The sequence below is a fragment of the Myotis daubentonii genome, chromosome 13 (genome assembly GCF_963259705.1).
Source record: "Myotis daubentonii chromosome 13, mMyoDau2.1, whole genome shotgun sequence".
Lineage (NCBI taxonomy): Eukaryota > Metazoa > Chordata > Mammalia > Chiroptera > Vespertilionidae > Myotis > Myotis daubentonii.
Genome location: NC_081852.1, coordinates 14,276,234 through 14,291,192, shown reverse-complemented (window position 1 = coordinate 14,291,192; position 14,959 = coordinate 14,276,234). Strand labels below are relative to the sequence as shown.

At 51.8% G+C, this 14,959-nt stretch overlaps 1 protein-coding gene across 3 annotated transcripts in view; it reads left to right on the top strand.

Annotated features, from left to right (window-relative positions):
* The window catches only part of LOC132214775 (pulmonary surfactant-associated protein D-like), a 69,577-nt gene that overhangs the window by 31,718 nt on the left and 22,900 nt on the right, over window positions 1-14,959 (top strand). The window contains exon 1 of one of the 3 annotated variants that reach the window (XM_059662207.1): window positions 10,574-10,810. The exons of 1 other annotated variant lie outside the window; for it this stretch is intronic. In XM_059662207.1, coding sequence (XP_059518190.1) covers window positions 10,808-10,810 — 3 coding nt within the window. In that variant the 5' untranslated portion in view covers window positions 10,574-10,807. Of the gene's footprint in view, window positions 1-10,573; window positions 10,811-14,959 lie in introns of those variants that run through there. One more of the 3 variants, XM_059662205.1, reaches the window with a different exon arrangement.

Below are 14,959 nucleotides of genomic sequence, written 5' to 3'. Positions count from 1 at the left end.
TGTTCTTCAATAAATCTCCGCCTCTGCTATACTACTTGTAAAGTTCATGACGCAGGAAAACAAAGAGAATCAAGCTGGTCAGATAAGGGAAAAGAGAAGGTTTAATCTATGTCCCCGGGAGAGACTCATGAGCCCCAAAGGCAGGCCAGTGAATTCGTGCCAACAGGGAGGGGGCACTTCTTTTTATGCAGGTGTTTGGTGAGGAGTGGGGGGCATGAGCTGAGGAAGTTCCCACTGTGGGGGTTGTCACAGTATTCAGCTGAGGAAGTTCCCGCTGCGGGGTTCGGCATGTTGTCCTGTTAGGAATTCCAGGGAGGGTCCATTATCTCCGTCACCATTATCTCCGTCACCATCTGCCTTACAGTGGCATGCATCCACTCCTGAGCTTCCCTTGGACCTAACATCCTGGCCTTCTGGTGATAGGGGGCGCCAGTTTGTTATGACTACTTCCTGCTGACCAGGGACTGGGGGTGGGGGTGGGGGGGGGGTATTAAAGACCAGGGTCAGGCAGAGGCAGGTCGTAGAGCAACTGAGTGTAGGGATGGAGAAGGAGTTGATTTACATTCACTCATGACATCTCCATGATCCAGGAGTGGATGAACTTGAGGAGGCAGGGGCTAGGAGAAAAATGACACAGATGAGAATCAGGGCTCTATCATGGGTAGGACCCAGGTAGCTAAGGGGCTTTGGAACCAGCCAAAAAGAGAGTTGTCTTGGGAGTGTCTTGTATGTAGTTCTTCTGCACGTTTTGCTCCATTACTCCGGACTCATCAATGTAGTAGCAGCATTCCTCCTGAAAAAATATGCAGGTTCCTCCTTTTCCTGCAGTCAGAAGGTCTGAGATGCACTGGTTCTGTAGGGCTACCTGGGCTACTAATGTTACCTGCTGCTGTAGGGAGGCTAAAGAGGAGGTAGTAGACTCCAGAGCTAACTGGAGCTTGTCATTAAAATCCTGAGCAGAGACAAGGTTGTTCCCGAGCCCCGCCCCCCGCCCCCGCCCCTGCCCTGGCGAGGCCCACCGAGGCAGCGATACTCACCCCTAACATGACAGGGAAGAAGGCAGCCCAGCGGGCCTGGGGGCGGGATGAAGGGAGCAGCCAAGCAAGCTCCAACTCTCCATACAACGTTAGTTGGGGAGCTACTGTGACCACGAAGCAAGGCCCGGGGTCAGAGGAGTTTATGCAGTTGCTTAAGGTGCCGTTGCACCAAAAGAAGGTACCCGGGCTGGCCTTGGAGGGTCTGGCTGTGGTGTGGTTTTGGGTACAGTTCCAAGTGACTCATCCCCCAGTTACCGGATTACTGGTCTGGTAGCATATCCATGGGGGCAGGGTGGGCTCTGGAATTTTGGGAGGCATCATGGACCTTGAACCTCCACACATAAGTGGGCGGGGGTGGGTGTAGGTTGCTCAGGGCCGGGAGGAGAAGGAAGAGAGGGAGGGCAATTAAGGCAGACCTTAGTGGGGCCCAACACCTCAAATTTATAGAAGTCATGCTGCTCTGGGGTCCTCTTGAGTCTGGAGAGGTGGTGCCATGATGGATCGCCAAGCAACTTGGCCAGTGTGGGGGTTGTAAGGATTACAGTGTGAGGTCCCATCCACTTAGGCTCCAAGGCTTTTGGATGTAGATTCTTAAGGAGGACTGAGTCACCAGGGTGAAGGGCTGGTCCTCGGGAGCACTGGTTGGTCGGTTCTGGCTTGCGCAGAAACCTGTCTGCATGTTCTCGGAGCAGCTGCCTTAGTAAGGACAGATATGGAAGACTAGGGGCCCGGTGCACGAAATTCGTGCACTGGGTGGGGGGGGGGGGAGTGTCCCTCAGCCCAGCCTGCCCCCTCTCCCATACTGGGAGCCCTCAGGCGTTGACCCCCATCACCCTCCAATCGTAGGATCAGCCCCTTGCCCAGGCCTGACGCCTCTGACAGAGGTGTCAGGCCTGGGCAGGGGACCCTCATTTCCCCCCATCACTGGTTCTGCCCCCAACCCAGGCCTGATGCCTCTGGCCCAGGCATCAGGCCTGGGCAGGGGACCCCTAGACCCCTCCGATTGCTGGCTCTGCCCCTTGCCCAGGCCTGATGCCTCAGCCAGAGGCGTAGACCCCCATCACCCTCCGATCACCTGATCGGCCCCTTGTCCAGGCCTGACGCCTCCACCAGAGGTGTCAGGCTTGGACAGGGGACCCCCATCTCCCCCCGATCACTGGCTCTGGCCCCCGCCCAGGCCTGAGGCCTCTGGCCCAGGAATCATGCCTGGGCAGGGGACCCCCATCTCCCTCTGATCGCTTGCTCCACCCCCCGCCCAAGCCTGACGCCTCTGACCCAGGCTTCAGGCCTGGGCAAGGGGACCATCATATCCCCCCAATCCCTGGCTCAGCCCCCCGCCCAGGCCTGATGCCTCGGCCAGAGGAGTTGACCCTCATCACCCTCCGATCACCAATCACCAGATTGGCCCCTTGACCAGGCCTGAGGCCTCCGGCAGAGGTGTCAGGCCTGGGCAGGGCACCCCCCAGCTCCCCGCGGTGGCAGGCTCCGCCCCTGCCCAGGCCTAACGCCTCTGGCTGAGGCGTCCGGCTGGGGCAGCGGAGACCCGCAGCTGCAGCGGCCCCGCCATCGTGGGCTCTGCTTTAGGCCCAGGCAAGGGACCCCTAGCTCCCGGGACTGCCAGCTTCGACCGTGTCCAGCTCCCATCGCTGGCTCCACCCCTACTTCCTGCTATCACTGGCCAGGGCGGCAAAGGCGCCTGATTCTCCTATCATGGCTGGGGGGCAGGGCAAAGGCGGCCCCAGGGCCGCCTTTGCCCTGCCCCCCAGCTCTTAGCTCCCCCCTGGGTTTCTGATCACTGTCAGTGGCAGGGGACTTCTTCCTGCTTTCCCTTTCGCCTCCCTGCATTGTGCCTACATATGCAAATTTACCGCCATCTTGTTGGCAGTTAACTGCCAATCTTAGTTGGCAGGTAACTGCCAATCTTAGTTGGCAGTTAACTGCCAATCTTAGTTGGCAGTTAACTGCCAATCATAGTTGGCAGTTAACTGCCAATCATAGTTGGCAGTTAACTGCCAATCATAGTTGGCAGTTAACTGCCAATCATATTTGGCAGTTAACTGCCAATCATAGTTGGCAGTTAATTTGCATATAGCCCTGATTAGCCAATGAAAAGGGTATTGTCGTACGCCAATTACCATTTTTCTCTTTTATTAGTGTAGATAAGTACCCAGGGGAGGAGGGTCAGTAGGGAGACAGTGGTTGAGTAAGAAGGGTCTCCCATATAGTTCAAAAGGGCGTAAGAAGGTGGGGCTCCTTGGTATAGCCCGGATTCTGGTCAGGGCCATGGGCAGGAGGTCCGGCCAGGAGTTGCAAATTTCTAGAGAGAGTTTAGTTAGATGGTCCAATAGGTTGGGATTGAATGGCTATGATGAGGGTTCGAGCCAGTGACAGACAAATCCAGCAGGATGTAGAGAGGAGAGATTGATGTTAGAGAGTAGATGGAAAGTTGTATTGATGTGGGTGGGCAAAGGAGTAGGTCCAGGTTCTGCAGGGCGAGAGACAATGTCCTTTAGTAAGGGAGGGATAGGTCGGGGATTAATATAGGTTTTGAAAAAGACAATTATAGTAGAATTGATGACTTTGTCATTCCATGTCCGTTTCTCCTGAAAATATTAAAAACATTCATTGGTGCATTCATTGTTAGCTGCTTGTAGGAGGATTATAGTGAGGAGATGAGACACATAAAAGGAATTCGAAAACCTGAGCTTCCCCCGGAGTAAAAATTGGAGGGTCTCTTGCCAGGTAAGAGCCTGTGAGGAATGATGGGTCATCAGGTCCTGGATGGTGCCGCTGAATCTTCTTCAGGGATGGTGGCGAGACATTTGGTGAGCCTGAGAGAGGTAGGTATTGCAGTGAAAGTGGGATTAAATGTTACAATGCGCTGCTATCCACGGGAAAGGGAAAGGGAAGAAAAGAAGCAGTGGAAGCCAGAGACCTGGATATGAGGCTGGAGAAAAGGCAGGCAGAGGAGGGAGCAGGCCTCACAGCTTTCTCCCAGGCCTCGAGCAGCTTGGATTTTAAAGTTGCCGCATTTTTTCCTAGAGATAATGATCTGTTTCTGATAATAGCCGGACTGTTGAGTAACCCTGTGCAGTCCAGGAAGTTTCCTTTGGGAAGGGTGAAGTGGGGGCGGGGGGCGGGGGAGAAGGGGCCGAGGTCAGAGTAGTTTTCAGAGCATTAAAGGAGTGAGAATATTGGCCTTGGGATTTATGGGCTTAGTGAGGGGGTCCCTTCGCCATGTCATGTCATAGAGGAGCTTTGCAAGAAGACGACAGTTGTGAACCCGGAGGCGAGAATACCCAGTGAGCCTGAGGAAGAACATTTCTTGTTCAGAGGAGGGGAGAGTCATGGAGGAGATAAGGAGATAAGATGTCCACAGTCCCAGGAATGGCAGGCCCTGTGGGGTGAGAGAGCGAAGCTGAGGTAGGCGACTGTGGTCTGGTATAACTGGGACCCATAAGGGGACACATGGCAGCCCTGGCTGGGCACCCAGGCAGAACGAGAAAACAGTGAATGAGGGAATTTAGTAAGATGCAGTGTAGAATGAGGTGGCTAATGGCTGTGAGACTAACCCATCAACCCCCGTAATAGGGACTGAGGAGTGGACAAGGGTCCCAGCGAATTTGGAGAAGGCAGAATAAGTGGCCCCAGTGTCAGTTAAAAAGGAGATCGGCTTACCTGCCACCACAGTCATTACCCGAGGCTCTGTCCTGGTGATGTAAGTGTGTGGGGCCGTCGGGGCCTGGGCAGCTTCTTCAGTGGCCAGTCCCAGGAGGTCTGGGAGCTCCAAACTGGATCCAGAGGGTGGCCATCCTGGACTGGCTGAGGACTGACCCGGAGGGCCAGACTACAGTCTGATTTCCAGTGGCCTTTCCCTTCCGCACCTTGGGCAGGGCCCAGGCGGGGGTGTTCGGGTTTGAGCAGGACTTGGCTCAGTGTCTTTCCTTGCTGCTTTTGAGGCATGGGCCTGGAGGAGGCTTAGCCCCTGACTTACCCGCAGTTGGAGGACCGGCACTTCGTTTGGGGTCTGTGAGAGCGGTGGCTAAGAGCTGAAAGGCCTCCTAATGGGCCTCAGCCTTGACCTGATCTCGCCTTTGATTTTGGATTTGGGTCCCCTCATCTCTATTATTAAAGACCTTAAAGGTCAGATTAACGAGGTCTTCTTGAGGGGTTTGTGGAAGTTTGCTGCGCATGTCGGGGGAGTAAAGGTGGTCAGGTCTGTGGAAAAAGAAACCCGAGAATGGATGCAGAAATAGAAGAGGCTGTTGAGGAAGGCAGTCTTTGGGTGGCCTGAGAATGAGTGTTAGAGGGGAAAGTCTGTTTTGGAGCTCACATTCTCAGGATTTGGGCTCTTAGGGAAGGGGAGAAGGTGGCTGCTGGTTAAGAGGATCTGAAGAGGCCGAAACCGGTTTGGCTCAGTGGATAGAGCTTCGGCCTGCGGACTGAGGGGTCCCAGGTTCGATTCCGGTCAAGGGCATGTACCTGGGCTGCGGGCACATCTCCAGTGGGAGATGTGCAGGAGGCGGCTGATAGATATTTCTCTCCCATCGATGTTTCTAACTCTCTATCTCTCTTCCTTCCTCTCTGTAAAAAATCAGTAAAATATATTAAAAAAAAAAAAAACAGAAAAAAAGAAACATTCAAACCCGTAAAAAATTAAAAAAAAAAAAAAGAGGATCTGAAGAGAAATAACCAAGGCGTTTTTTAATTTGAGGAAGATCAGAAAGTGAGAGAGAATGGCTATATGGATAATATCCTTCCCCTCTGCAACCTCTCGCAAAGGGAACTGGCCAGCCACCTGTGAATTCAATTGCTGGAGATTCGGTGGAGCGCACAGGGGAAGGAGGGCGTTAGAGTTCTCAAAGGGTACAGCATGGGGTTCAGGTTTCTGTGGCAGGGTTGTAAGGTGGGGGGGGCGGGGGCAGGAGCGGGAAAGGTGGAGATGAACGATCCTGGGCAAGCCTGGGATAGGTATCGGAATTCCTTGATGAATGCTGTGGGGTTGGTGGAGAAGGACCCCAGCCGCTTTTCAATCACCCTCAGATGCTGCAACCTCCCGGGTGGGGCGGGGGGGGGAGGGGGGGGACAGAGGGGAGGAGGGGCCTGCGAACGCATGTGTTTACTGACTGGGGAAGCAGGCGGGGGTGGGGGAGGAGCAGTTGCCTGGCTACTTGAGTTTCTGGCTCCTGCAGTGGCCGAGGGGGTGGGAGAGGGTGGGGTCGCCTGGCAAGTTGAGCTTCGGGCTCCTGCAGCAGCCGGCAGCAGTCACGGGCAGAAGAAAGGGGAGGTCAGCAGGCAGAGGAAAAAGCGTTGCCAGAGTGGGGTAGTGGAGGGAGGATGAGAGGGAGAGGACGGTGAGGTGTTAGGGGCTTTGGGGGAAGGGACGGGGACGCAGAGAGAGAGGCTTGGGCATATTTCCTGGTTCGTTGGCAGAAATTACTGAGGTCGGTAAGGATGGTAAAGTCAAAGGTCCCATTTTCGGGCCATCTGGACCCGTTGTCCAATTCATACTGAGGCCATGCTATGTTACAAAAAATAAACGAGGCGTTTAGGACGCAGATCCTGGGACAGGCCTAGTTTTTAGCTAGGTTGGCAGGCAGGCACCCTAGAGGTGTGCTCGGATCAGGTTTGGAATTTCGATTCCCCATGCTCGATATCTGAGGTCAGTAGCCGGGGCCAAAGGGCCAGCGTCCCAGCGGTTTGGCCAGGGCTACAGACGGACGGAGGAACCGGGGGAAATAGGGATGTCTCCGCTACCTCCCTCGTTCCGGAGGAGCCCTTCCTGGAAGGGTCCGGAGAACGGGGCAATCTCTGGTGCTGCCGCGCTACGTCGGAGGGTGACCTCAGGGATGGACATGGGGCGGGACTTACCCTTAAGCTGCCAAACCGAGAAAGAAAGCTGCTAAGCCAAGGAAGCTGCCAAGCCAGGAAAGAAGTGGGGGGGGGGGGTGTCCTGAGCCACGAGGAGGGAGAGGAGGTCATCCCGAGCTGTGGAGGGACGGCCAAATGGGGTGCTCGCGCCACCTGGGTTTCAAGGCACCAAATGTAAAGTTCGTGATGCAGGAAAACAAAGAGAATCAAGCCGGTCAGATAAGGGAAAAGAGGTTTAATCTATGTCCCCGGGAGAGACTCATGAGCCCCAAAGGCGGGCCAGTGAATTCGCGCCAACAGGGAGGGGGCACTCCTTTTTATACAGGTGTTTGGTGAGGGGCGGGGGGCATGAGCTGAGGAAGTTCCCACCATGGGGGTCCTCACAGTATTCAGCTGAGGAAGTTCCCGCCGCGGGGGTCGGGGGGAGGGGGGGGGGTCGTCATGTTGACCTGTTAGGAATTCCAGGGAGGGTCCATTATCTCTGTCACCATCTGCCTTACGGTGGCATGCATCTGCTCCTGAGCTTCCCTTGGACCTAACACTACTCTCTGTCCTTGGATTCATTCTTCAACTCTGGTGGACAAAGAATCCGGGTTCCAGTTCAAAAATTGTTTCACTTGCACCACCAGACCAAGAAGGAGGGGCTGAAAATCAGCTTTGCACAGCCCTCAGATTTCTCCATGCGTCTGGTCTTGAAGCATAGCAACGTCCATCTTGGGTAAAAACTGCTGTTTGAAATGTTAACCCTGCTGTTTTGGCTTCTGTAACCACTTGCTTGCTTAAATAATAAGGAAAAATAAGACTACTCCCATTCCAGGGAGGCCATAAACTAAGTCCCAGACAGAGTTGTCAGTGCTGGCACCAGGCCAGGCTTTGAGATATGGTCTCATGGCCCCTTCCCTACACACAGAACTTCTTTCTCAGAAGGTCCAGAAGTCTCATTCCAAATTTGGAAGACAAAGAGCTGGAAAAGTATAAATAGGAAAGACTTCCTCCATGTGGGGCTCAGAATTTAACAGAGATATTCTGCTCTGAGCCTGCTAGTGCTAGCATAATAAAAGACTCCAAATTAATTTGGCTTATTAAGGTGTCTCATGTCGGCTTGCTGATTTATAATATAACAGTCTCAGCAGGGCAAGGCTGAAATATTCAACTATGTTCAGGTCCTAGCCCAGCTTGACAGGCTGACATTTCGGCTCTCCTCCACCATCTTCACCAGCAGTATGGGCCGAAAAGTCCCGGTCCTGAGCTAGTTCCCTGTGCCTCTGCACCCAACAGGACGGGGCAGGCCTAGGAGCTCAACAGGTTGTGAAGGGGTGCCAACTGTGTGTGTGAGGTGGGAGAGAGCGTTCCTCACCACCAGCCCACACCGTTTAATCACGGACAGCGTCTTTCCTTAAAGCCTTTCCAGAGAACAGAGGGTCCCTCACAGTCACTGCTGGGTGTGAAACCCAAGTATGGCCAAGTCCAGAGCAAACTCCAGGCTGGTGCTGCAGCAATGGGAGTGCTCCTTCCCTAGGATGGTCGGTCAGAGCCTCCCAGGTGGACAGGATCCCCACTGATTCCCACCACCTGCTGTACATGGGCTCCACTCCTGTCTCTGTTGCTCTGGGTTGGGGATCCCTGCGTGGGGTTGAGACCCCACATTCCTAGGGGGAGGGAGTTTTGCAGCTATGCTGTCCCTGAGGCTTCTCAGCTGTCCCCACATGAGGGGGATCTCCCTTTCGGCATCTCCGCACCTCTTTCCAGTTTCTTCCTGGCTTTTCCTGTGCTCGTTGGTTCTACTATTTCAGCTCAGCTATAGTTTAGTTTGTTTTTCAAGTGGATTGCTCTGTAATTTAGCTGTAAATCCGGTCTGACGCTGGAAGCAAGTGACACAGCTTCCAGCTACTCTGCAGTTATCCTGGAATCCCAGCTGTTGTCATTTGTTTATTTGACAATCCGACGGAAAAGAGGTCAGTGCCTCTGACTCAATAGTCAGGTTTTACATGTTGTAAAAGTTCTTGCAGTGCACTGTTTGACAGTTGCTGCCCTACAGCAAGCATGTCAAACTCACGGCCAACATGTTACATACCTGGTTTACTTATTTAAATGAGGCGCATGGCCCGCAGGCCATGAGTTTGATATGCTTGCCCTATAGTCTAGCACTGATAAGAAAGGTAACGGGTCTGCTGAGCTGCAGTTTCAGCAATGATATGGGCAAGCACCTGATAAACCAATCAAGGCTGCAGCTCAGCTCTGACAAAAGTGCAGCTACTGAAGTCCATGAGGGGCTGCAGGTAATGCTGAGGCTGCAGCATAGCCTCAGTGCCCAGCAACCTAAGAAACCGGGAGATCTTCCTAGACCTCATCTTTCACACAGGGAGGTTCATGGTCACCTGCATGAAAACCATTGTCATCATCATTTGAAATCTGACTCTTCTCAGCGGTGGGGGTGTAACTGAGGAAGGCAAAGGTTATCATTGTAACAGGATTGTCTGGGTTGCATCATAAATAAAATTAGATCCTGTGGTAATGTGCAGTTAGATGAAGGAAACAATAGTCTGTGTTATAGGGGGATGCCAGGGCATTGAGAGGGAGTACTTAATAGGCTAGGAGGTAGCAATTAATAGAAGCTAAGTTACAAACAGAAAACATATAGGGCTACTGAAATAAAAGTCACCATAAAGGATAACACTTGTCAGGTAGGCTCTGTGGGGAGTGGACAACAATGGTTCAGTTCAGCCTGCAGGCTGATCCAGATCTCTGGGAGGCATACGAACATCTTAAAATTGGGATGTTAATAATGAAAGAGTTTTATCATTTGGGGCACAAGTGGCTCTACTATGGGATTCTTCTACAAAAAATGGCATTATGGGAAACAAAAGCCTCTCCTACCAGCCGAGGAAACTGGCATTACAGCCTCTACAACACACAAGGAGATGCCACAGCAGCAACACCCAGGAGCAGTCGGCACCACCATTGGAGTGGCCAAAGGAGAGCATTGCGGGCATAGGCAGCTGGTGTGTGGACCTAGGCAAAGGCTTGATGCAAGAGGTGAAGCCACAGGGATCTAGAAGGGAGCGGAGATGACAGCAACAGCAGTAGGGCAGGCAACAGCCCCATAGCCACTGGAAGTCAGAGTTTCCTGGGGGATACCCGCAATAGTGTATCAGGGGTCAGGGGTCCAAACTGTTTCCTAGAGCAATACACAGAGGAAACACCAGCTAAGGAAGTGGAGAGATGAAGGCAAGGATGTAAGGACTCCATCCCATAGAAAGCAAGTGAGGGGCTCTCCAAGATCTAGACCAGGAAGCAGAAGAGTGACCCCTGCAGGTGGCAGCCACCCAGCCACTGTCCTCACAGAATGCTGCAGCCTCTGCAACCCCTCTAGCTCCTCCAGCCCTGCCCAGAAATGCCAAGAAGCTCCCAGCTCTTTCCCACTATCTGGGCAGTAATGTTGTGGTGAAGGCCAAAGAGAAGTTGGTACACCAAGCCCTGCTCTTGAAATATGCAAATGCATATGCTTTTGCAATAGTTGTAGGTTATTATGCAACTTGCTTCCTCATCTGCCCCTCACTCTGCTTCCCTGGCTTCGGTTTTCTCAGGAATTCAGATCGTGGAAATCTGTAAAACCCAGACATTGATGATGCCGCTGAACTCACAGGGATCAGTGAGGTGCAGATGAGGCCATGGACTGAGGGTGCTCTGTAAACTCTAAGGTGGCATTTGTGTAGTGGCAAGTTTCCAGAGCCCAGATGGGGTGAGTTTGAGTGAGTCAACAAGGAAGAAAATTGTCCAAAGGAGTTCTTAAAAGACCAACACCGCATGTCTCAGGTAACAGGGCAGCATAAATAGCCCGTGCGTGTGGGCCAGGGAAGCGCTCATTTGCCTGGAGACCCTGAGCCCTCGAGGAAGCAATGGTGAGTCAGTGCCAGCCTCTGGGGTGCTCTAATGTACTGGTGTTGAGGAAGACAGGGTCTATGTAGCTCTTCTGCTCTGGGAGGTGTGGGTGTGGGTGTGGGCATGGGTGTGTGTGTGTGCGTGAGAGGGCAGCCTAGTGGGGGAAGAAGGACAATTCTTCTGGCCCTCACTCTGCTTCCTTTGCTCAGTGGGAGATTAGCCTTCTGGGCTGGGGGAGGGTGGGTGAGTGGGATATGACACCCACCCGGACCCCAGATGCCATTGTCAGGAAGCCTCAGGTGGGCATGCAATTTCAACTTCTGGCTTGGCTCTCTCCATCCCTGATTTCTTCAAAGGAAGGTGGTGGAGGAGAAACAGCCCAGGCATTCCCAGGCCCAGGGTCAAAGTTCATCGTGGTACCACCTGCCTATTGGACGTGGATAAACATCTTTGCTCTCAGGTTCAAATCCAAATCTTTGTTTTAAAGAGACCCACTAGACAAGTTTAGTGATTTCCAATTTATTTTTAGAGGAGTCATTTTTCCATAATACTTTAGTCTGACATTGAGGCATAAAGTGAGCACTATGTTGGTTTAAGGGGGTGTGGCTCTGCCCAGTACCTCTATAGGCCCAGCGAAGAGGCCTCATCCCAGTCCTAGGTCTCCAACCCTGTGAGGTGGCTCCTGCCCAGGGCCCTTTCTGCTACAATGAGCTGTGGTGCCCTCTGTGCCATCTTGAGCTGTTGGGTAAAATGCCTGTTGCTTTTCATTCTTCCCCAGATGTGGGCACAGGGCCCTTGAATTGTGGCAGCTGCACACCAGAGGGCAATGCCCTGGCTCTGGCTGGAGCTTTTGGTGCTCATGGCTGAGCCTCTTCCCCAGCAAGTGCCACACTGCTGGCCTGTGAGCTTGCCTGGTGTTTAGAGACTCCCATGATGCCTGAGGAAGTGGTAAACTCAGAATGAGAAAGAACTGGTGCAAACAGGATCCTCCGCAGCCCAGAACCACCAGCAGGTGGAGAAGAAAACACTTCTGTGGCCAGGAATGCCCTCCACTGCCTCCCCCTCAGGCTGCCGGGAGATCCCTTCTCCTTTGCTCTGTCCCTCAGGCTTGTTCTCAGCCTCTGCCACTCCTGTGCACACTTTCCTGGCTCCTAACTTTACAGTTTCTCTCAAGAGGAAAGAAGCTCACCATTGGGAGTGACCAGGTCCTGCACCCACCCTGACCTCACTTAGCTGCAGATTCCCTCTCACATGTCACTGGACACCCTATTGAACATCTGTTTTTTCTCCCCCTAAATCCACCTTTTCCCTGATGGAGCACCCCTTACATGCTCTCCTCCACGAGGCCTCTCTCCCAAGTCTTCCCAGGTGGAGGGGCAGCACTCTAGGCGTCCCAGGGTCTCTCCAGCGATTCTGAGAACTTTTTCTGGGTTCCATCTGGAACTTTCTTCATGGAGACAGTGTCTAGTCCAGGTATAGCAGGCCACCTGGCAAACATGTAGCCATGTACCCATCTTGTGTTAGGACAGATGTCACTGAGCATTCTGGCTCCTTCCCAGACAAGCACTGAAACTGCCAGTGCTGTTCCATCCAAAGCTACAAGTGACAGTGATACAGAATTTTTGGACTGGAACCCGATTCTTTGTCCAGAATTGAAGAATGAATCCACGGACAGAAAGTGGTATAGCAAAGGTGGAGGTTTATTGAAGAACAAGTACAGACTCCCACATGGGGAGAGGGAAAGAGTCCCACAGAATGGAATCCCAGGTAGGGAGGGAGAACAGGGTCCCCCTGAGTTCCTTTTCCCCATGGCTTATAAAGGCTGTAGATACTGGTGCCTTGATAACCCCTCTGATTGGTCACTATTCCCTTAGACTGGTTACTATAGTAACTCTTGGGCTCAAAGTTTGAACCTTCCATGGGACATGTGAGGTCCCCCCTCACCCTCCTTCCTCATTGTTTTCCTGTTCCCTTTTGGCTTTCTTCTTCTGCCTCTGAATGAAGGCCTTCCTTCTCTTTATTTTGTAGGTACATATAGACCTTTTGCTGTTCCCAGCTTCCTCATTGTATGAAAATATACCTTCTGCTGCTCTGCAGCCCTGTGCTTCCTCCAGGGTCCCCCTAATTTCCAAAATTTCCAATATTTCCTAAACCTATCCTATATTACCCCTAAAATTCCTGTTTCAGTCCCCCCTCTGATTATGAAACCCCAACTTCTTTTGGGGACAATGGACACCGATCTGTCTGGCTGTTTCCACTGGCAAAGGGTCCTCATTAGGGTGCAGCAGTCAGGGTCCCATCGGAAGTGGATGGTCTAAGGGTCCACGGATGGTGGATGTAGCGGCCTTCGTCTGCAGTTTCATGCAGAGGACCATTTGGAGCTTTAGGACTTTTAAATGGGAGGATATGAAACATAATTAGCAATGATTAAAGATTATAAAAGTATAAATCAAGGCCTGAGGAATTGGTTTTGATTGGTGATAGTAGTAGCATAGTTTGTCCTATAGACCAAGATTTAACACATTTTATTCTGAATGGGCTGCTTATAATATACTTAGTAGTTAGGGATTTGGGGAGTCTCTATGACTTAAGAAATTTACTGTACCAGGGTTCCTGAGAGTGGCTATAATAGGAGTATCTTGTGGTGTTTCTGGGTCCTGGTAAGGACAGAGAAGGTCTCCTCCAGGTACCAGCCTAGGGTTTAGATGACACTTATAAAAAGACAGAATAAGAACTGTTAAAAAGATTAAAATACTGATTTTTTAGAAATAGCAGAGTATGTTACTTATCTGGCATTCATTGTTTTCCCAGAATCCTTTTGAAAGAGAAGTTTCAGGTCCTTTAGAGGCTCACATGAGGAGAAATCTGGTGATTTAGCTGATGGCAATGCAGCTTCATCCTCCTCCTGTGCTGGCATTCAAGGCTCACTGGGGACAGACGGATCTAGGTGTTGATGCTGCCGACCTGCTGGGAGACTTAAAGACGGTGCCTGTAAAAGGGCTGTTTGAGTTGTTCAAAGGCCTGCCCAGATAAATGAGGGCTATTCCCAAAAGCTCTGGGGCAGTGTTGTCTATGTTAGCTGATGGCTTTGATTATTGGGATCTTTTAAGGACAAAGAGGGAATGTGAGTTAGGAGACAGGAGTATATAGAAAAAGGCATCCTTGAGACTTAGTACTATAAACCACTGTGTGTCCTCTGGAGTCTGGGCAAGTAAAGCATAAGAGTTAGGGACACTTGGCTGGATAGGAATCACTGCCTTATTAAGTCCTGAACTTAGTCCTCCCACTCTATTAAGCTCTTGTACCCCTAAGATGGGTATTGTAAGGACTATGACAAGGTTTCAATAAACCTTGGGCTCGAAAATAGATGGTCTATTAGAATATTGAGTCCTTCTGGAGCCTCAGGGTTGAGAGGATACTTTCTGATGTGTATGAGGCTTTTTTCAGGATCAGGAAGGCATGGGAAAGGAACAACTTACCCCAGATGTGCCCTAAAGGCTGAGAAAAGATCTCTTTCTTGGCTTCCCAGACATGCCTGTAACGGCTACAGCCTCTGAGGATGGTTTACCAGAGTTTGGGAGGAGTACCAGCACTGGGGAGGAAATTAATTCCTTGCCCCCCACTGTCAGGCTTACCCAGGGTTTCTGGGTGGAAATAATGACAGTCCTTAAGGAGCCAGGTTGGATGACCCCGGGCCCCATCAGTCTTACTGGGCCAGTTGGGTTGCCAGCCCTGACACAAGGAACCTCTGTCCCCAGGGGCAGTCCAATTTCCAGTGGTTTCCTTGCAGACAGGACAGGGCTTCGGGGGTCCACTATGCCCGTTGGGACAATTCTGGTGCATATGTCCAACCTGGTTACAGCCGTAACAAATGATCAGACTGACCGTTCACCTCCGGGCTCTGACTGGGGGCTTCTGTTTTCCCGAAGCATGGCTACTATGATTTTCTCTATTTTTGTATCCTTAGCCTTGTTAACGTAAAAAAACCATTGAAACCTGTAAAGGATTTTTGTGAGTTTATTTGAGCCAAACTGTCAACATATGCCGGGAAGCAGAACCTCAACGAATTGAGATAATGCTCCGGAGAATGGCGGGGTTACATGTGTATTTATACATTTGCAATCAAAGGAGGGACGTAGGTGGGTTACATGAAATTCATTGGTGATAGA